The sequence below is a fragment of the Tetrao urogallus genome, assembly GCF_951394365.1.
Source record: "Tetrao urogallus genome assembly, chromosome: 24".
Taxonomy (NCBI): Eukaryota; Metazoa; Chordata; class Aves; order Galliformes; family Phasianidae; genus Tetrao; species Tetrao urogallus.
Window position 1 is genome coordinate 3,543,663 of NC_136837.1, and position 21,810 is coordinate 3,565,472.

The 21,810-nt window shown below is 51.0% G+C and overlaps 1 protein-coding gene across 1 annotated transcript; it reads right to left on the bottom strand.

Moving 5' to 3' along the window:
- Positions 1 to 7,801: 7,801 nt before the first annotated feature.
- Positions 7,802 to 21,411, bottom strand: CNTN2 (contactin 2; the record flags this gene model as incomplete). Its single annotated transcript, XM_079546374.1, has 22 exons — positions 7,802 to 7,911; positions 8,390 to 8,558; positions 8,641 to 8,753; positions 9,285 to 9,471; positions 9,664 to 9,779; positions 10,125 to 10,359; positions 10,743 to 10,813; positions 11,487 to 11,636; positions 11,781 to 11,939; positions 12,203 to 12,323; positions 12,443 to 12,618; positions 12,975 to 13,102; positions 13,388 to 13,538; positions 14,198 to 14,327; positions 14,762 to 14,898; positions 15,545 to 15,720; positions 15,948 to 16,047; positions 16,616 to 16,825; positions 17,103 to 17,198; positions 17,585 to 17,760; positions 17,868 to 18,012; positions 21,357 to 21,411. 22 exons carry the CDS (start codon positions 21,409 to 21,411, stop codon positions 7,802 to 7,804), a joined length of 3,111 nt encoding a protein of 1,036 aa, XP_079402500.1.
- Between the last annotated feature and the right edge of the window lie 399 nt (positions 21,412 to 21,810).

Here is a 21,810-nt window from a genome sequence, read left to right on the forward strand (position 1 = left end):
TGTGCTACAGATACACACCGCAGGAGTGAGGAGGCTCCGTTCTGCATGGGGTGAGACCTCCTCGGGTCCTGTCTGGGGCTGGAGGACCCTCTGAATAGCAGGAGCAGGCAGATGCTTCCTCGGGAGCTGGTGCTTAAAACCCACAAAGAAGCAGTCCCATCTGGAGGAGTCCCCTCACACTTTGTAATGCAAATATAGAGCTTGTTTCCTGTGGGCAGCCGGGTTTTAGAAATGCGGAAAGATGACATGAAAGGTCCAGGAGCATCCGTTTCCTCAGTGCTGATGAGGAGGTCAAAGTGGGAGCCAAAGGAGTCCTTCATCTTTTGATGATCCGCTCCCTCTTCTTGCCGAAGGGAGGCAGTTGCCCGGAGCAGGGAAGCTGAATATGGTTCTTTTAATGTTTTAAGATGGAAGGCAGTGATGGACAGCGTGGCACCAGCACCAGGAAGGGCAGAACGGGGCCTTTGGCTGCTGTTTGAAATGATGCTTTCCCTGCATGCTTTGAGTCTGCCTCTTCTCTCCCCTGTAACTGTCCTGCACTGCAGAAAAAACGTGTCTTTTTGCTGTTAATTTGTGCCTCAGCTTCTTTCTCCTCTATTTCAGCAGTTGTTCCTCTGTCTCACCCAGAGGAGGGGGCTGCAGAGAGGCTGCCTGCACACCCCTCCTCACACTGAGGCTCTCTGTGGCACAAACTTCTGCAGCCTGCTGCTGGGCCCAGGTATTAGGAAGCAATTAGAATTGCACATGCTAAAGCCAAACAGATTGTGTGAGGGAGGAAGTCAATTTGCTAATGGCATTAGCACTTGGATAGAAGGAGGCAATAACAGAATGGTGAGGCACAGGCAGCTGTTTAAATTGCTGTTAGCTACTGAAGCTTATCTAAATTGAATAACTAGATTGCCTTAACTGCTGGAATTTGAATGGTAGCTAAGAGGAAAACAACCCCCATATGCTGCTCTTACACCCAGCCTGGCTCTGCCATCCTCTGCACACTGATCTGTGTTAATTCTTTTGCTCAGTCCCACAGTCTGCTGGGGTGCATTGAGCAGTGCAGCTCACAGGCTGTTGCCTTCTTCTTCTCCCTTTCCCAGCACTTTGCCTTCCCTCGCTGCTGCTCTCCCCCCCTTTGGCTCATTTGTTACTATCTTGTTTGCTGCAGGCATCCCTTAAACCTCAAGCAGGATGGAGGGAGTGCCTGGAAATGTGGCAATTTTCTTCGATAGCCATTGGTTTTGTAGAACAGCTTTCCTAGCCCGGTATTGCAGAGGGTTTTGCAACATAACAGTGGATGTGGTTCGGTGGGAGCAACAACTGGGCTTGCAAATGCAGCAGCAATGCAGTGCTCAGCAATGGGGCTCAGCTCAGATACCTGCATACCTCCAGGAGAGGCTTTTAGCAGGTAAGGTGTGACATGCATAGCTTGTGGCTACGAAATGCATGCGAGTGCACAGCTACCACCTGCATAATGCATCCCCCTCCCTCCCAACACATGGAAGGATGCTTTGAAGAAATCCAGTTTGCTCTCCCCTTTCCTTTTGCTGCCTTCCTCCCAGCACAGCTGCACTGGGAGCCGTAGATATTCCGCTTGTTCCCTCCCCTGCCATTTCTCCCAGCTTTTTTTGGCAGTGACACCCTGCAGACATTTGTTCACTTGTTGCCTGTCTCTTGTGATAGCAACGTGGAGCTTCGGAGCGTGTGAACAAAGCGGTGTCTTTTGCTGAAGCACGCTGAACACTGATGGGTTTTTGGGTTCGTGTATTATCTCAGGTGAAATAGAGAAAAACAAACCCACTGTTGCAACGCTAATCCTAAGCAGGGGCGTGTTGGTTAACTCTGCATTAGAAGACGTTGAGTCAGGTGTGCTTAGTCTGATTCCAAGGTTTGAATGGGATTCACCATGGCCACCAATTTCCCCTTGGTGTCTGTGTGCCGTTAATGATGGCACTTGAGAAAGCAGAAACGCACTGGGGGCGATCCATCTCTGTGCTGGCTGCTCCCTGCTGCGTGCTTTAATTATGCTTCCCCCCCCACCTTACAAAGCCCCTCTGCTGCTGCAGTCCCTGAGCTCATTAAGGGGCTGCGGGGAGGAGTGGGCTCACCTGCGGCCCCGTTCAGTGTGGGGCAGAGGGGCCACAGCTTGACATGGGCTGAACACAGCTGAGCTGGGCTCTGGGACCTCATCCTGCCCCTAAGCCACACTTAGGGCTCAGTGCGTTGTTTGGCTGCCAGATAAACTCATCCCTCCACCCGTGGGCAGTGGGGGCTCCTTGGAAAAGGAGTCCATCCCTCCCCCTCCATCCTTACCCCTCCATCCCTCCCCTCCCCATGCACTGCACCATCCGAGCTCATTGGAGCTGGAAGCTTACAGGCCAGCTTCAAGAGCAGCTGGGGTTTTCCCAGCACTTTCCCAAAGGTGACCCTTTTTGCTTCCATCCCAAAGCACGTTCTTTTTGTGAGCTGATGTCGAGTTCAGCTTGGTGGGAACAGAAGTGCTTAAGCACAACTGAACGTGAGCGAGTGCAGCAGGAAGGTCTGGGTGATGTTTCCTGTGGCCACTGCTGCTCAGCCCCCATCTCACTGCCCACTCTGACTCCAGCACAACCACAGAGCTGTGCCACACACCGCTGCTCCGTCCCTTGCAGTCCATCCTGCAGGTGGAGGGAAGCAAACAGGTTTTATTTAAGGCCAGAAGGAAGGAGGGAGATGGATTAATCCAACAGAGCGCAGAGCAGGTGATTTCATGCCGTGCTTCCTGCCACGGTGGAAATTATTTTCTGTAATGGAAGTGAACCTTCACGAGCCTGCTGGCTCATGGCTGGTCTCAGGGATATCCTTCCTGGAAGAACTCCAGTCAGGGTTTAAATGCTGCGATGGATGATGAAGGTTTTTTGGCAAGCTATCCTAAAAATCAATTACCCTTTTTACTAATGAGCCACGTGAAATTTCTTTCTTGAGTTTTCTAGCATTACTTGCTTGCCATCAGAACACCAGCCAGGAAAAGCACACTAAATTAACAGATCTAAGCAGAACCCCAACAGACACCTGCAATTCCTCACCCTGAGGACAGCCCCTCCTCTTCCCATCAGATATCGCTGTCTGTGGGTTAGAACCAGAGCTTACTGTGTCCTAATTAACTTCTGCTGAGTTCTGCTGGGTGTTGTGTCTGTGGGTGCCATTGGCAGCGCAGGGCTGGGGGGATGCTGAGTGCTCCCAGTGCTCGTTGCCCTTCCAGAAGCATTCCAGGCTCCAGCAGTTGTCTGAAGTCTCTAAAGATCTTTATTTAAGAACTGCGTGCTACTGTAGCCAATAAATAACCATAATTACAGTAAATACAGTATGCTTACAGTGCTCCCCCTTTGTTTTCCTTAAAAAAATAGTCTACAAGCAAGTTGTTGAGAAGAAAGCTGCCTGGGTGCAGTGAGGCTGGATGAAAATATTCCCAGCTGATGGTTGGTGTGGTGGGGAACAGCTCTGCAGGTTTGGAGCAGGCAGGATTCAGGACTCCAGGCTTTATGGATGGGATGCCATCCCATTCTTTACCCCGTTATGAATGGGATTCGTTACTCAGCTCCTTCCTTGGGTGAAGGATGGGAACGTCTCCCATTTGGGATCAGTGTTGAATCATTCCTGCTGTAACTGAGCCATTCCTCATCCAAACTCACCTGGCTGAGTGCTGAGTTTGGTCCAGACCTCCTAAAAATCAGAAACGCAACGTTCCATCTGTAACTTCAGTACGACCAGGTAGGCTGTTGCATGTTAGATGTGAATATATCAGAGCTGTTCACCTGGGAGACCCAAAGCTTTTCACCCTCATTGCTTATCCCTTCCAGCATCCTCGTGGCATTGGTGGCACTGCTAAGAAGTAAGAAGGACCCTGTGAAATTGGATGACTTCCCTCACTGAGCCATAACAGCATTGGAACAAAACCCGGGCGCTTAACTCGTCCCTGTAAGTCAATTCCTAAAGTAAATGCTCACAGCAATTACACGTGAGGGATTGTTAATGAGACAGGAAATTGATTTGCAGCTTAATGCAACAGTGCAAATCCAGTGACCTCGTGTTAAGATGCTGAAATCTTCTGTGTTCTCCTCCAGCTCACAACACCCTTTAGGCCCTGTGCTGCACTTCAGAAGCTCTGAGTGCTCTCACAGGAGGTTTCTCCCACATCTTTCCCTCCTGCTGAGGGCTTTGGTTGGGCTTTACGTGTGGGTTTATTTTATAGCGTGGATAGAATTTAATTGGGTATTGCCTCGGGTGCACCTTGCTAAAGGAATAGGTGTGTGTGCACATCACTGTGCGTCCCAAAGCCCCCTGAGAAATTCAAGGGGAAAATGGGCTGCCCCCCAAAAGGCAGCCCTTGCTGTAACACAGCCAGTGCCTCTGGAAGCCCTCTGCTCTGCCTTCGGCCTCTGTGGGTGCTGCAGGTGGGGAATCCTCACTGCTCGCCCTGCTCTGCACCCAGCCCGCATCCCTGCGTGTGCTGCAACGCCTTCCAGTGTGCCCCTATCTTTGCCCCAAGTCACCCCCAGTGTCTGGTGGGCACATGGCTGCCTGCCTGCCCTTTTCAGGGCTTCTGTGTGACGGTGCTTTGGGGAGCTCTGGTGTGAGCAGTGCTGGGTGACAGCACAGGGCTGGGGGCAACGGGGTCCCAGCCTTGCTGAAAGCTGCTCTGCTCTGAATCAGCCCCAGCAGTGTGAGTGCACAGATGTTGCAGACTGCCTGGAACATGCAAAGGCACCACTTGCCTCACTTCCCAAGGTGGGGAAACTGCTGGGGTCTGGAACCTGTGTCACATCTGGGCTTAGAGCAGTGGCTATGGCCATCTCTTGGTCACACTTCTTTGCTTCTGTGTGTAGTCCTTAAAACGTTGCAGGAACGGAGCAGCGTTTTGGTTACAATGCATCCTGATGAAGCTGTGTGTGTGCTCGTGATTTATCTTTTCAAAAATGAGGCATAACTTGAATTCAAATAGCGAACATTTAGCTATCAAGGGGACCTACTTGTCACTTAAGGGCTTTAGGAAATACTGTCCCATGAATTTTACATGGCAGAGTATATTCAGGCCGTTTGCAATGCAGAGCAGTGCCAGCCAGAACATTTGAAATCCAACCATGAAGTTTTTCACTGATATAAACTGTGCCTGTGATCTACTTCAACCCATAAATACATGGAGAATGTACAAACCTTCCCAGGGATTGCTGCAGGTGGCAGCTATTTAGCACCCAGTGGCACTACTGCATTTAAATGCTTTTTTCACTGTGCTAGAAATCACCATCCTGTGAAGTTAAGTCAAGTATTCACAGCCACTGTTGTTGCTGGACACATCTGGAAGCATCTGCTGAGGCTGTTTGAGTCGGGGACAGGCTGGTGCAGAGCCTCAGCCCCTGAGTGTGGCAGTGGGGCTTTGCTTTGCTTTGCTTTGCTTTGCTCATTTGTGGCAGTTCATCCAGCACGCAGGCGGTCTAACCAAGCACAGTCAGTTGCTCTGCAGCTGTGCACGCACCTCTTGGAGGCACAGAGCTGTGCCTGTGCTGAGCAGCTGCTCCAGCTCTGCTGGTTGGGTTCTCATGTAACATCTGTGCCCAATGCTGGGATGGACATCGGGTCAGAGCCAAGCCTGCACCCCACTTGCTCTGCTTTTCCCCCCATGTTGCTCAGTGGGTGTCTTCAGGAGGAGAGTTTCAGTTCCATCCCACGCTGCAGAGCACAGCAGGACCCAACCTGGGCTCCCCCAGCAGCTGCACCTCAGTCCAATGGTCCCTTTTTGGGCGCTTCATGTCATCCTTCTCCCATTTGCTCCTCTCCCAGACTCTGCAGAGCTGCAGGGAATGGTTCATCAGTGCTTCCAAGCTCAGTAGGTGCAGCCACGTTTTTGCCTCCTCCACTCTGCATCGATCAGACTGCCTGTGACCAAGCCCTCATCTTCTTTGTTTTGACCTAACACTGAATTCCTCATTCACCTCTCATCCTTCCATGGGAGAAAGGCCCAAGGCCCAGCGAGGTGGATGGAGATATGGAGATGGTGACAAAAACACTGATGTAACAAGAGAAAACATTCTGCCAAAGGAAAAAAAAAAAAGAACAACAAAAAAAAAGGGTTCCAAACCTGAATAGAAATATTTAAAAGTCTTCGAGAACTTATCTGGTATAAAAATAGGAATTTATATTTAGGCGTTGTTGTCCTCCTGAAGGAACTGCTGGGATCTGCTGCAGGGATGGAGGGTTAATCCATGGAGAGCTGCAGAGCGAGGGGGGGTCCCTCCATCACTGCCTGCCACGCACCAGTGGGATCTGCATTGCTTTTTAGTTTTTAGTTTTTATTCAAGGGAAACCGAAGAGCCCTTTCTTTTGTTTTGCTTTAGCTGCCCTTTAAATGTTATTAGTTTTGTGATGTTTGTTTTCCCCTGCCTGTTCCCTCAAGCATTTCTCCTGCTCCCTAAGCACCGTGGCACCCGTTACCTTCATGCTTCCAGATGTGACAAACTGGTAATGGGAAGCTGTGGATGTGCAGCAGGCCTCACTCCTCCGGGAGGGCAGGGATTTATGCATGTAATCTCTTTAATGCTCACTGAGGCCAAGGACATGTTAGTTTTAAAATGATTAGCTGGGGTAAGGAATTGGCATCTAGCATAGGAGCTGCTTGCCAGTCCCTTCCCATTGCACCAGCGAGGAAGGTGAATCATTTCATTGCTTTACTGGGAGATGCAGAATTTTTAATAGGTGGCAGCTCTTCCCAACCATTTCAATCAGTGGGGCGGCTGGACATCCCCACGTTGGGGTGTCAGCCCTATGTACATTGGCCAAGCACACTGAGGATCCATCATACGTCCCCAAATCTGGGACTGGGGATGAATGCCCCGTTCCAGATCCTCCATGTTGCCTCAGCTTTGTGAAGTCTCCAGGTCTTGGTTAATTTGCGCCGTGTTCCTTTCTCTTCCTTCTTTCAGGTCCTCTCCGCCTTGAAATGAAGCATCTCCAAGCCTTCTGCATCAGGAGGATCTCTCTCCAAACGGGTGGATTTTCTCTTACCCCTCCCCAGACAACAAAGAAGCAAACAACAGAACAAGAACACCGCGGACCAGGTGGGATATGGATCACATCAAACATTGCACCTCACAGCATGGCAGCTGTTACAAACACGAGGCTGCGAGTTAACACCAGTGTCATAAAAAAAACAAAGAAGATGTTCACAAGCTAAACTCTTGTGTCCACCCGTCTCCTTCAGGATGAAGCAGAGAGTGGTGTCTCTTGTGGCTTTGTCTCCTTGGGCTCGTTGCTGTGGAATTTGGCTCTTATTTTGGGGAAGTGAATCGTGGCCCATCGCTCCATAGAGATGGCTGTGGTTGGGGTCGGTGTGGAGCGTGCCCATCACTTGGAAGTCCTCAGTCCCCAGATTCCCTTCCCCCTCCCCCAAATACACTGTACATATTTTAAAAAAAGTCAAGTTTAGCAGTCTGGTTCTTGTAGTACATGGCTTCGTAAGGCAGAAAACCTTCTCAATGCGGTGAACAGGGCAGTCGGCTGTCAGAATTTGGGTAGAATTCTTCTTTGCTATACTCACTTCTTAAAAAAAAAAAAGTCGATTGGTTGCAGACCCACGTCTTGTATGAAGTCTCATACTCTTCCAAAGGAACGACAACAAAAAAAAAGCTGTTTCTTTCTTCCTCCCTTCAGATAATGTTAGCAAATCCCTCTCTGTAACACTGCTGCGGTCCAAACATGGAGGTGCAGCACCAGACATTGAGCAGTTCCTGCTGCCCTGGGAGGAGGGATGTCCCACATCTCAGCTTTGCTGGCCCCATTAGAGCTCCAGGTACCGGATCAGGGCCACCATGGCCAGGGAGTTGGTGGTGATGATGGCAGCGTGTGGCACCGGCCTCGTCACGGAGTCTTCCACCATCATACTGGTCCCTGGAAGAAAGGGAGCAAGGAAGGGGCAGCTGTGGTGCTGCATGGGCACAAAGGTTTCTTGCAGAGATATTGATGGTGCAATGTTGGCTGTGGGGTTCTGCGTGCTCCTGCTGTGCGTGGCACAGGTGAGCCTCCCAGAAATGGTCGTGTTTGAAACAAGAATTTGGAGGTGGGATTTGAGCATTCATGCACTGAATCAAGGAACTGGGAGTGGGGCTCCTATTGGGGGCTCTAAATGAAGTCAGGATGTCACACAGTGAATATAATTTGGATGGGAGTCGGGGGACAAAGGGTTTCAGCTTCAGGTGATAAAGCTGGGTTTGGTTTAAGCTGAAGAGTTGCTAAGAGGGGCTGCGGAGAGTTTGGTGACCGAGTCAAAGAACATGACAGCAAGTATTCCTGGAAATGGATCTATTGTTTTGCAGCGTTCTGGGAAGCACCCTGAAGATGAGCATTTGTACCCGGGGTGCAGACGTACCACTATTTCGGAGGATGTGGACTTCTGCTGGGATCCCATCCCCCCCAGGCCCCGTCACCCGGATCTGTACGAAGGCATGAGTGAAGTCCTCAGGCACTGGGATGTCGATCCGACTCTTGCTCGCCAGGTACAGCGTGGGAGCAGAGTGGGAATCCTGCCTGTAAAGCATCTGTTGGAAGAAGCAGGTTTGAGTTTACGTTCCCTGTGGTTTCCTTAGTGTAACAGAAGGCTCTCGGCATGCTTGCCTGTACCTTGTACCCTGTAACTGCAGACTCATCTGCCTGTGCCACCACTGGGTCCCACTTGATGGTGACTGTAGACCCAGTCAGAGTCCAGGAGATGTTGCCTGGTGGCCTCCTTGGTGCTAAGAGATAAAAAAGGAGACAGAGATTCAGCGAGCCAGGGGCTGATGCAGGGGCTGTGCTGGTTGCACCCATCTCTTGAGCTTCTCTGGTTCATGAACAGAGCTGTGGGACCACCTTGTTGGTTTAATGGGAGGCATCCCAGAGAGCATTACAACATTTTTGAAGGAGAGAAGGAGAAAAAAACTGTTTTCCCTTGGTGCTATTTGTAACAAATGGCATTCCCCCTTCGAGGCTCAAAGTATTTCTTCATGAAGTGTAGATGTGGCACTCGGGGATGTGGTTGGTGGGCATGGTGGGGATGGGTTGATGGTTGGGCTTGGGGATCTTTGAGGTCTTTTCTAACCTTTACAATTCAATGACTGCCTGATTCTATGGTGAGCAGGGCTGATCCTAGGAAACGCAGGGAGCTGTTTTATTGACTATTTGGGATGGCTTTAGGGCACTGAGAGGTGGAAGCTGATTGGCCAGCTGCTCGCTAGGGGTGCACAGGAGGCAGCACCGTGTAATGGAGGCAGTCAGAGCTCACTCACGTGGCTTTATGGTTGTGATGTTGGTGGAGGGGCTGGGGGGCCCAGCTCCAGCACGGTTGTAGGCTCGCACTGAGACGTGGTATTTCGTGTTGGGATTTAGGCCTGTGACGTGCGCCGATGTGACCAACCCTGCTGTTCTCACTCTGTCAGCTGCCTCCTCTTTATCGCCATCCTTCCAGTACCGGATCTGAATAGAAAAGGGTTCAGTAAGGAAAGAAGTATCTGCGAATTTCCATTCAAGAACAGTGTTGGACGCCCCTTGGCACTTGGGACACAGGTTGGTGAGCAAGGTGAGGATGGGTTGGTGGTTGGACTTGGTGATCTTGGAGGTTTTTTACAGCTTGAGTGATTCTCCCTTGTTCCCACGATGGGCTCGTACCTCGTAACCCAGCAGCACGCCAGTCATGTCTCCCTGCTCCACTGGCTCCCAGGACACATCCATTTCTGAGGACAGAACAGCTTTGGCTGTAACTCTGAATGGAGCCACCTTTGGTTCTGAAAAAGATGAGAAAAAGGGATAAAATGCTTTTCCAAGCTCTGGGCAGTGCATTCACTGTACTGAAAGGAGAGGCTCGCCTTAGCACCTTAACCGTGCAGCCCGACAGCTGGTACTGTGTATTCAGAGCAAAGAAAGGGGAAGGGATTGAGGGACTTAGCAGGTCAAGGAGACCAACAGCTGCATGCTGTGATCTGTCTGCTCTGTGCTTAGGGAAGCCTCTATCTGTGTACTGAAGGAGAAGATAAATCCTGTGCTCAAATCACTATCGGCTGCCCTTAGAATGGCAAACCTCTCCTATCAGCAAGCCGCCAGACAGCAAGAGCCCCTGCTGTCCCCTTCACCTTCTTCTGCGGAGTACACGATGGCTGTGAGGCTCTCTGGTCCCTCTCCTTTCCTGTTGTATGCTTTGATCTTCACTTCGAAGGGGGTGTAGGGCCCGATGCTCTCATTGCGGTACACGTAGTGCAGGGATTCCGCGTGAGGCACGCGGGCAGTGAGCCATTCCTGAGTGCCCTTCTTACGAAATGACAGGATGTAGCCAAAGCCATCTCCGTTCTGGTAGTCTCGCAGTGTTGGCTGTGAGGAAAAAGCCTTGGGTGGAAAAAGCATTTCTGGATGGGGCTTTCAACAAAAGGGTCGCATTGAGTGGTGTGGTTTAGTGGCACGGTGGCAACGGGTTGATGGTTGGAACTGGTGACTTTAGTGACCTTTCCAACCTGAAAGATTCTATGATTTCCTTATGTCTGCCGTGAGCAAAATTGCTCCTGTGGCTGTTCAGATGCCACTGTGGCAGGAAGGTGATATTTAAGGTCCCTTCCAACCTAAGCCCCTCCGTTCAAGAGAGCAAGACTTTGGGACCGCTGCTAAGCAGTGTTTGGCTCCATTGTTGCATTGCAGCACTGATTTGCTGTCCCCTGCCCTCCCACAGCCCTCCTGCCAGTGCTGTGCCACCGACTCACCGTCCAGTTGATGATGAGCTCATTGGGAGCCCCGCCGCCACCGCCGAGCCCAGATGGTGCCACTGTGGGTGCTGCAGACAGTGCAGGTTGGGTTAAAGGAACAGCCGTGGTGAGGATGAGCGCAAAGACAGGCACAGGCGGCTGCCTCTCAGCCAGAAGTATTTCAGATATTTGTGAAAATCAGGTCTCGAACACTGGCTGGTCCCTGACATGCTTATATACCAGCAGCGTTCCTCTGAAGGGATGAGAATCAATCTCAGAAGCAGGAATTTGTGGTAGAGTTTAAATTAGAAAGGAGTTAATATGCACTTGGTGCGTTGAGAGTGTTTTTCCTGCTGATCCTACATCCCTTCTGCTTGCGTGTTCGAGCTGCACGAGATAGAATCAACATTTACAGCTGGGAAATTTATCTTGTGTTTGCACAGTTGTGCTCTCTAATATAATAGGGCTCTTTCACCTTTCTAAGCATTACTACCCAGAACGTATCGTATTTGAAGCTAGGATTTGTAGTGCTTTAATATATTGTTGCTCATGCTGGTGAGGCTGGCTGCCAGTTCTGGTAATTCTTTGTCTTTGATGTGTAAACGGGCAAAAAGGCAGAAAAATTTGCGATGGGTTCACCTCTAGGAGCACTCAAGGAGAAGACTAATCGCCCAGGCCAGGGCTTGCTGCAAGCCAGCCTTCTCTTTCTGCATGTAGGTGCCTCTGATTCCCCATTCCACCTCTGGGCATGTCTGCACGTACCTGCTTCTTTGGTACGGATTTTGCTGGAGGGTAAACTTGGCTCCCCAACTCCAAGGATGTTACTCGCTAAGACCCGGAACTCGTAATCCATCCAAGGGATGAGGTTCACCACCTGGGCTGTCTCGGCATTGCCTTCAATGTTTACAGGATCTATATAATCCAATAACACAAGAGGAGAACAAATAGAGCAAATGGTGGACAGCCTGCGAGCAAGACAGAGCAAGAGCTCAGCAGGGAGCTGGTGAGCCCAGGCTGGGACTTCAGGGACCACACCACAGCCCTGAGGGCACTTACTGGTGCGCATCTGCTTCCATTTGTTGGAGAGCAGTGTCCTGGCCTCGATGCTGTACCTGGCGATGGGGCTGTGGTTGTCGAAGCCACGGCTCCAGCTCAGTTGGACAGTGGTGTCACCGATGTCTCTCACCACCACACCCCCAGGGGGCCCCGGGGGTCCTGGGGTGAAGGAGAGAGGTGGACATGTTACTGAAGTGTCAAGGATTTGGGGGTTTACTGCTCTTTGTGTCCTGCAAGTCATAAATGAAGATCAAACCTTTCTTTTCTGGAGGCGAGGAAGCCTCACCTCGCATTTTTTCTTCTTCTAACGTTCACAACTCCCAGCCAAACGGAATGTGAGATGGCGGGGTGGTTGCACAGCAAGGGCTGAGCCCTCACAAAGAGCCTGCTGGTGCTTCAGGCTCACAAGCAGTGGGGATTACCTCTGACAGTCAGCGTGGCCGACTCCGAAGTGCTGTCCACAACCGTTTGGGCTGTGCACGTGTACCGCCCCGAATGCTTCAGCTGGGCATTGACGATGGCGAGGTCCCCGACAGCTTCCTTCTGTGCAGGGAGAAAGGACAGCAGGGAAACACGGCTGACCACAACCCACCGTGCAAAGAAAGGGGCTGGTGTGGCTTTTCTGCCCTTATTGTTGGTGTGTAGTTCCCCTTGGTACTCACCACGCTGGCTCGCCGGTAGTGCCCCTCCGACCTGTCCAAGTCAATGGGGAAATCATCCAGGGACCAGGTGAAGGTTAGGTCCATGGTTGGATCGTGGGATGCGTGGCACTGCAGAGTGAGGTTTTCACCCACGTTGATATCAGCACTGGATGGTGCCAGTGTGATTTTGGTGGCATCTGCAGAGGAAGACAAAGGAGGGCTCTTTGGACCAGGTTTGGCGCACAGCAAAATGAACTAACACTTCCTAACTTGTCGTCATCCCTCTCTAGCAGGATTTTAGCTGTTGGCTTCTCGTAAGATGAAGATAAGAGATTAAAGTAGATAGGAAACAGAAATGCTTTTCTCATGGAGCAGACGTTGGTGGCTAAGGTTTGGTGGATCTAGCAGGTTTGCTGATGCACAGGATGAAATGGCCTCAGATTCCCTGAGTACCCTATTGTTTTTTGGGGGTATACAGGGAAGAGAAATATTCCAATTCACAGCGTGGCCTTCTTAGCCTTGATTGACCCCAAGTCAAGCCAAACATCTCTACCTCGAACAGAGAGGATCCCCGTGCTGTTGGCTTTGCCCATGAAATTCTCAGCAAAGCAGGTATACTTTCCCTCGTCAGATTTGCTGATGTTCTGGAGGATCAAGGTGCCATCGGCAGTAATAGTCACCCTGGGAATGAAGAACCACAGCGAGAAAGAAGGTTAAAATGTCTACTCACTCTCTGCACCTACCAAACCATTTCCTGCTCTTGCTGATTTTAGAGAAAAAAGTGAAAAAGGCGGGACTGCAAGATACAGTGTAAGATTTTTGTCAAAGGAGAAACTAGAGGAATAACAAAGGGTTCGTGTTTAGGGATGTAGCAGCACGCGTGGGTCATCGAGTCTCATCCTCTGGCAAGAAGAAATGTCAGTTTTAGCAGTGTTTTTTTGGGGCCGAAGCTGGCTGTGCTGCTACCTGCTGCTGTTGATGAGCAGTTCGGTCCCTTTGGTCCAGAGCACAGTGGCTTTTGGTGCTGCTCTCGGTTGGCAAGGGATGATGACCTTCCCACTCCGGGCTGCAGGTATCAGTCGTTTCACTGGGTTTAGTCTAAAATCTGGTGCTAAGGCTATATAGGGGGGGAAAAAAGAGGGTTAGCAAGGCCTGCTGTGTCAGCATTTTAAGTGCCGGGGCGTTAGATACTGCTTTCTTGGATGGCTTGGTAACAAAGCATGGCGATATCTGGCGAGCGGGATGCAGGAGTGGCTCCTCTGCTGCTGGGTGTCCAACCCCTGCCAGGCAGGTGCGAGGTGACACGCGTCGCACTTAGCAATGGCAACATGACCCTAACAAGTGCAAGGTCTTTGAGAGACACAAGAACAGCTGCTTTTGAAAATGTAGAGGATATTCCCTACAGCATCAGCCCAGGTCCAGCCGCTATGCCTGAGCTGGCTGGCTGGGCGCAGAGCTCACTTCTTGGGCTTCTCTCCTCCCAAATAGAGGGAGGGCAATGGAAGGGAGTTGTGCTGCTGCTGTCTGTCCTGTACACTTTCTGTAGCTAAACAGATGTCCTTGTGCTCTTTCAGCATTGCTGAACTTACACCAGATTCAAATTTTAGAGGCTTGTAGAGCGTCGTGCTGAACCAGCAGCTATATTTCAATGGTGAGTGAAGCAGTTTTGTCTGCTCTGATCTTACTCTGAGATTGCAAACGTGGTGTATCAGGAAGGAGATCTGAAATGCTTCAGTGTCCCATTGAAACCCAGAGCGCTGGGAAATGAGAAATTACCTTGCACTGTTAATTCAGCACTTGCATATACTGTGCCATGCTTGTTCTCAGCCACACACTGATACATGCCAGAGTCCTCCAGGACTAGCTTGGAAAATCTCAGCTCTCCACCGCTCACTTCGATGCGGTTCTGTGCAAACAAGAGGATGAACCCATTAGATGCGAAGAACAGAAATGGAACTCCAAGCCTTGTCTGTTCAGGGCTGAGTTTCCTTGCAGGTTAAAGCCAGCCTGGTTTTCTGGGGGAGAAAGCACAGGCCATTTCCGCTGCATCCAGCCACCACCCCACGTGGCTACGCTCTGTTTGCTGAAACTGCTGAGAGCCTGAGCGGCAACTTGCAGCTCATACAAAGGCAGGAACAAGGTGATCCTTATCTGCCCTGACAACTGGCTCCGAGTTCCTGCAGTTGCATGAATCAATGGCTGCGATGGCAGTGACGGGAGAAGGACCTCGCTGGAGGTAAGGACCGCGACGTTGCTTTGCAGCCTCATGGGGGCACATGGAAGAGGAAGGCGGGTGATAAACAGGGGCTGAGATGGATGCAGTGAGGCAGTGAGTGCTACCTGGGAGGCCAGGGGTTGCCCATCCCGCAGCCACCGCACCGCTGGCCGGGGTTTGCCGGATGCCACGCAGCTCCAGCGCAGGTCAGACCCAATGTCAGCTTCCGTGTCCGTGATCACATCCAGCCAGTCCGGCTGAGCTGCAAAGGAGCAAGAGAGGTGGCAGAGCCAAGAGGATCAGATGAGAGGTTTGTCGTGCCAGGCAGGCAGAAGGATGCTCGTTGTGTCATCTCTGCTGGCAGATTTATTTATCACAGCGTGTTTCACCATAGTAACAGCCTTTGCCTTTTGTGCAGTGATGCAGGACTGGGTCCTCTCTGACTGCTGCTCTGCACGTGGACTGCACAAAATCATGGCATAAACCAGATCTGGAGAAGAATATTGTTATTTCTGTTTCTAAGAAGAAATGCAGTCACATCTGACCTTCAGAGAAGATTGAATTCAGGATGGGAGAACTGGGCTAAGTTTGCAGCTTGACTAGATCTGATTAATAGCTCCAAGCATTAACCCTTGTGAAAGGACCCTGGCTCGGAGGAGGATTTGATGGAGAGACAAATCTGATTTTTTTTTCTTTCTTTCTTTCTCTATGCTCCCATTTGTGGTTACCTCATTTTTGCTAGAATTATTGTAGGGTAAGTGAGGAGGTCTCTCTGTCCTTGCCATGGCCTAAATATATCCACGAAGGAAAGATCAGCAATCTGTGCTGCCTTTGTAATAGGTTGGACTGGGGGGGGATGTCTGGCTGGGGCGCCTCACCATGGAGAGGCACACGTGGAGCTGCCTTACCGTGAATGATGATGCGGCCCTGGTAGGTGTCTCTCCCTTTGATGTTTTCAGCCTCGCACTCGTAAGTGCCTTCATCCTCAAAGTCAACATTTTGGATGTGCAGGAGGGGCTCGCTGGAGATCCACTTGGAGGTCTGCGAGCCATCTAGCTTCCTCCACTTTATTCGAGGAACAGGGCTACATAAAAGTAAATCTTTTAGCCATGGGGTTTTACACAGCAGGTACCCAGCGTGGCACAACCCAGCCCCAATTCAGTCAGATCCCATCGCAGCTGGGCCTTGGCCAGCAGGACAGATCGGCTTTGCTGCTCTCCCCCTCCCACTATTCCCCCTCCTGTGTTCAGCAGATCCATTGCCGGGTCTGCGATTTGCTCCCCACCCCGAGCAACGCGGTGCTGCACTCACTTCCCAAAGGCGAAACACTCCAGAGTCACCATCTGCCCGGTCAGAGCGTAGGTGTCTGCAGGGAACCTGGCTTTTATGCTGGGCGCATACTGCCTGGCGTCTGTTAAGAGGAAAGCACTGGTGAGGAGTTCCGGATGACTTTAAAATTGCACATGTGAGGTCTTAAAGTGCAAAGATACCTGTGAGGTTCCGCTTCTCTGCAAAACCTTCACGAGTTTGGAGAATTTATAGCTGGGCAGAGGCTACGTTTCATTTTCCTTTTAAAAGAGCTCTGAGCAGGGTCTCTATAAACCTCTCCTTTACAACACCTACGGACTATTTCTCCCTGATTCCCTGCTAGCTTCACTCCCATCTCCCTGCCGAATCAATATCTTCAGCTGCATCTCCCAAGGTCACCAAAGGTAGTTTCGGGGGATATGAGCCTCTCCTGGTGCCATTTTTATTTTACAATCAGACAGAGAAACCCCGCTGATGGCAGCACTACCAGCGAAGCATGAAGACAGGGCTGCTTCCCCCAGGCTCCGGCCAATTAATGCTTTCATCAACTCTTAAGCTCCCTTGAGAGGCCGCTGGGTAATTTGTGCAGGTGCCGGAGCCTTCAGGAGCCCGTGTGCTTTGTTAATTTTGCATTTTCCCCAGTCCCTTTATGATAATTGAAGAGCACCGACCCTCGGCAGCCAGGCTGAGCTGGGAGAACTTGCTGAAAACGCTCTTGGTGATGAAGTCGATGTGGCTGGTGGCAAAGCACGAGTAGTTGCCGAGGTCGGAAGCCTCTGTCTTGGCAATGTAGAGGTTTCCTGTGCTCTGAGAGACGAAACGCCTCCCGTCGGCTGGGATGAAGTTGGGAAACTCGTTCAGAAGCCATCGGTAGGACAAGCCTGTGGGGAGCAGGAGAAGGAATGAGCCGCGCAGATTGCTGGCGGCCTCAGCTGGGATTTAAGCAAGCGGGTCATTTTCTGGACCTGTCAAAGCTTAAATCGTTCCTCGGATGGCACTTATTTTCTCCACGTGCAAAGTTATGCCTCTGCTTTGGTGCTTTTCAGAGTGAATTCATACCAGGTTTGCTCCCCTGGCATTCCCACAGAAAATCAAGAAGTGATGCGTGTGGCTGAGCATTGCCTCCACCTCCTGCTGCTGGGGGATGGGAACCCTTACCTGGGTAATGGGGAGGGGGGCTGCAGGTGAACATCACTCCCCAGCCTTCAGCGATCTTCACGGGTTCTCGTTCTTCTGCAGAGAATTCCTGCAAAACTAAAGACACGCAGTGAAACTCGCCCATGAGCAGCTGGAGGAGCTGCTGTGGCAATCTGCCCCTCCGTGGGGTGGTTTTCCATGGAATCATAGAATCACCAAGGTTGGAAAAGACCTACAAGATCGTCCAGTCCAACCGTCCACCTGTCACCAATCATTTCCAGTGGCTTTGCAGAGAGATACAGAAATATCTGACCCTGTATCTGAGCACTGACAATGCTGTGCATCAAACTGCTGCTGCACCAACACGCCAATGGGATTCCTGCACCGCGTCCACAACTTCTCCCCTAGTTTCTGTTTATTTATGAGGCTAGAGGGCTTGGTTTACCCCCAGCGTTACTGTGGCTGCATTTTGTTTGCTTTATGCAGACCAAGAAAAGACTTACAGCCAAAGCGGAGTGATGCTTCCCTGCTGACCACTGTGCCACGGGCGTTGGTTGCCACGCACTGGTAGGAGCCTGCATCCTTGGCTTTCACTGGGTTGCTTATCACCAGGTCGCCAGCAACCAACCTATACCGGGAATCCGGCCCCATCTTCAGCTCTGTGCCGTTCATCTTCCACCTGCCAAGAAGTGGGAAGGGAGAATATGTATTGAGGCTGTGTGCTCTCGTGGATGGTGCCACATAGACCCACGTTCTGGCGTCCCATTCTCGTGGTGTTTGGCTCACCTGTACGTTGCAGGGGGATTGGCTCTGGCTCGGCACATCAGTGTCACTTTCTCTTCTGCTGAGCCTTCAGGGAACAGGGTGTGTGCGGGCTGCTCCTCAAACACCGGCCCGTAGCTCCTTGTGCCACTCTGTGCTTGGCACCAGACTGCAAGAGAGGGGAAAACCTGCTTAGCAAAATGTGGCATTTTCTAAAAATTATTCTTTTTTTTTTTTTGGTTTTGTAGGGTGTCCCTGGCGGTGACAGAGCTATATCTGGAATAAAACGAGGAGCAATGTGAGAATAGCAGCCCATCTGTCGCCCAGCCCCAAGCAGGGCTGCGGGCAGATTGTGTGCATTCCCTGCTGAGCATCTCGCACCGACTCTGCTGTGCCACAGGAGCAGACATGCTTAGAGATGGGCACGCGAAGGAGCCCTGGCACAACCTCTTGTGAAGCACAGATGGGGTGGGAGCTGGGAATGTCGGGGTGCTCTCAGCATCCTGGAAGTGAGGACATGCTTCTGTCTCTGTACCGACGCTGCTGCTTTGTTCTTCCAATGTCCTATTGAGGACAAAGATGGAGAGCACAGCCTGGGTGTTCACAGCTAGATCTCAGCCCTGCACTGACCTCCTGCACACACCTGGCTGCTCCCTCCATCCCTGCAGCTGCAGCATCCTCAGCTCTCTCTTTGAGTCACGCCTGCTGCTTGCAGCTGGGTGCAAACCAACGCTGCAGACACTAGAAATTGCAATGCAAATAGGCAAGAACAAAGCAGAAAGCTGCCTGGAAACCTCTAACCCAAAAGCAGACAGCAGGGTAATCACTGCCAGCACACATCCCTGGCACCTGGAGCCATGCCCCTTAGCAGGAATGGGACACGAGGCAGCATCCCCTTCTCTGCAGTGATAAGCGAGGAGATGCCTAGCTGCCCCCAGCATCCTTCCATGCTTTGTAATTGAATTAATAACCGTCTTAAAACCTCCATGCCAACCTGCAATCTGCTTCCTTCCCTGCAGAACGCAGCGTGGTCACCGGTTAAATGAAGTGACTCCTGTAAGTGTGATGTTTTATGCAAGAGTAACTTCCAGCAGGGATCGGATCTCCGGGCCGAGGGAAAGCAGCTCTTCACCTGCAGCTCCCGGGGTTTCCCTCGTGTTCACGGCATGTGGAGACCAGGGTGAAACGAGAGAGGGGCTGCACTAATTGTCTCTGCGGGCTCAGAGCAGCTGTTTGCTCCCCATGTCTGCTCCTCACATCCAGGCTCTGCCCAATTAGCGGGGGCTCTGCTCCGTGCCTGTCCCTGATGCTCTGGAGCGAGAGAAGCAGTTTTGCGAAGGTCTTATTGCCTCCAGATCTGTGGAAGTGCTTTATTTCTCCCTTCTGGGATAGTTATATTCACCAAGGAGAAGATTCTCTCTGCTAGAAATCGCCTCCATTGGTTCTGCTTCTGCTGTGCTGCTCTCAGCTGGAAATAGCTCCTTGCTGGCCAGCACTTAACATAATCACGAGTTAATGGAGAATTAAGAAGGACGTGGTGTATTTGTTGTGTTCTGAGCGACGGCAGTCAATGGATTAAGGATGAACAGATTTGCATTCAGAGGTTAATAGGTAGCACATGGTAAATAACTTCTGATTATTTAACAAATGCTGAATTACAGTCTGTCCCATACATGCCTGTTCTCATGGGAGCTCTTTCCCAATGAGGTTTGGCCAATCATCCCTCCCATCCCACCTGGAGCCCAGCATCCTCCTCTGTCCCTTTTTCTCTGCCAAGGTTATGGGCTCCCACTGTCAGGCATCGATTTTCTCATACGCAATCAATGCCAGAAGTTCAGACAGATTTTATGTACAGTTCCAAGGTGTCTGGTTGGTGTTGGAGGTGAAATCCTGCATCTCTCTCATTAAGCAAAACGGCCGTTAGATTAAAGCGATAATTGAACTGTTACGAGTTCTGATGGCGGTTAGAGCTGAGAACTGAGATCAAAGCAGAACAGCAGATCTGAGCACCTCCGAGAGCGATCATCTCAGCTGTTGCTGTCACCACAGAACTCTCCTTCTTAATGTTACCACTGCAAGACCTTCCCAGGGCTCTGCCATTCGGGCAGTGGGGAGAAGGCAAACACAAAATAACATCTTTGAGCCTGCAAGCTGTGTGTGCACGAGGCAGAGGGATCCCTTCAGAGCTCAGCATGCCATATGCAGCCCTACTTCTGCGCTGAAACCCGGCTAGGAGCAGAAATTAGTCTCGATGTGCTGCTGTGTCTGGCTGGAACAACATTCGTTTTGAAGAAAAATCATTCTTAACACCAAAATAAATAGGGAAAGGTGGAAATGGGAAATGGGAACATTAAGATACGGAGAAATAGCTGCAGAAATGTTTGAACATTTCAGCGCTCCGAGAGTGATTTGTGCTGATGTCTGGGAGAGAAAAATACTGTATAATGAAATACAGCAGCAAGGCCGTAATCTTTGAGTGTAAAAACCATCCCAGACCTTATACCAGAAATTGCAGGAATAGAACTCAAAGAGTGGTTCTTATTGCCAGCACCTGGAACGTGCTGGTAGCCAGAGCTGGAAAGCCCCGATGTCCAGGGGCTGTGCTGAGCCACGCTCCAGATTTGGAGAGCAGGAAATCATGGATGTCTCAGCCGAACGTTTGCCAAGATGTATTGCAGGTGATGAGTGCATCAGCAGCATCCCATCCCTGAGCACCGGCAGCGCATTGTCAACTCCGGAGCCGCAGCCTGAGCCTGGCACGTGAGCAATTAATTGGTTTCATAGGAACGCAATCAAAGTGGTCATTTCTCACGTCCTTGGGAACTCGCTGCTTGGTGATATGTCAGAGGGAGGGGTGATGTTACCAACCCAAACTCCAGACCTGGAGCCGTCGGGTCCATCTTCACTCCTCCCCAGAGCGTTTCCTTCAGCCTTATCTGGAGCTGCCATCATTTGGTCCCTGCTCCTGGCTCATGTTTCCAGTGAGGGCTTCTCTCTGTCCCAGATGGCTTCTGAGATCCATTGCATCAGCAGCCAGAGGTCAGGAGAAAATAACCCTCGTAGGGTTTGGTATTGACTCATTTGTTATGGGCTCATCTTGGATGGGAATGAGTTGGACGAACTCAGCTGGTTAATGGGAGAGCCCAGCATCGTCCTGGGGCCTCTACCAGATTTGGGTCAGAGTGATTTCCAAACAGGCTAATTGCCTCCCAATCTAGGGCAGCCACCCCTCCCCTCTTCCTCTCCTGGGACCCACAGAACACTAAAAGGTAATTAGATATTTATAAGACGGCCAAGCAGCCTCTTCTTGGGATGATGAATTAGCTTGAAGACATCGTCTAATTCTCAACTGCCTGATATGAAACATCTCCCTGCTGAAAAGGGACCCTCGGTGTGTAGCCTGACACTCCCTGAGATCCAGCAGCGATCCCCAATGGATGGCAAATGGGGGAATCTTTGCAGCTGGGGCATAGCAGAAAGGCATCCATTCCAAGAACAGCTTCAGGCTCTTACCCACACAGATGATGACGGCCAGGGAGGTGCAGATGAATCCAGCGGTGCCTCCCATCCTGTGCTCCAGATTTTATGGCCGTGGCTCTATGGCTGAGTGGGGACAGCAGCCCTGCAAGAGAAGCACTGCACTTACCTGCTGTTCCACGAGGCACCAGGGCAGCTCATGTCCCTGTGAGCACCAGGAGGTGTCTGTGGGAACAGCCAGTGAGAAATATGCAGAGGTCTGAAGGAGCTCTTCTCTTTTCCCCTTTTCCCTTTTCTCTTTCTCCTTTCCTTTTTTTCTTCTCTCTTTTCCCTTTCCCTTTCCCTTTCCCTTTCCCTTTCCCTTCCCCTTCCCATTCCCCTTCCCCTTCCCCTTCCCCTTCCCCTTTCCCTTCCCCTTCCCCTTTTCCTTTTATCTTTCCCTTCCCATTCCCCTTCCCCTTCCCCTTTCCCTTTCCCTTTTCCTTTTATC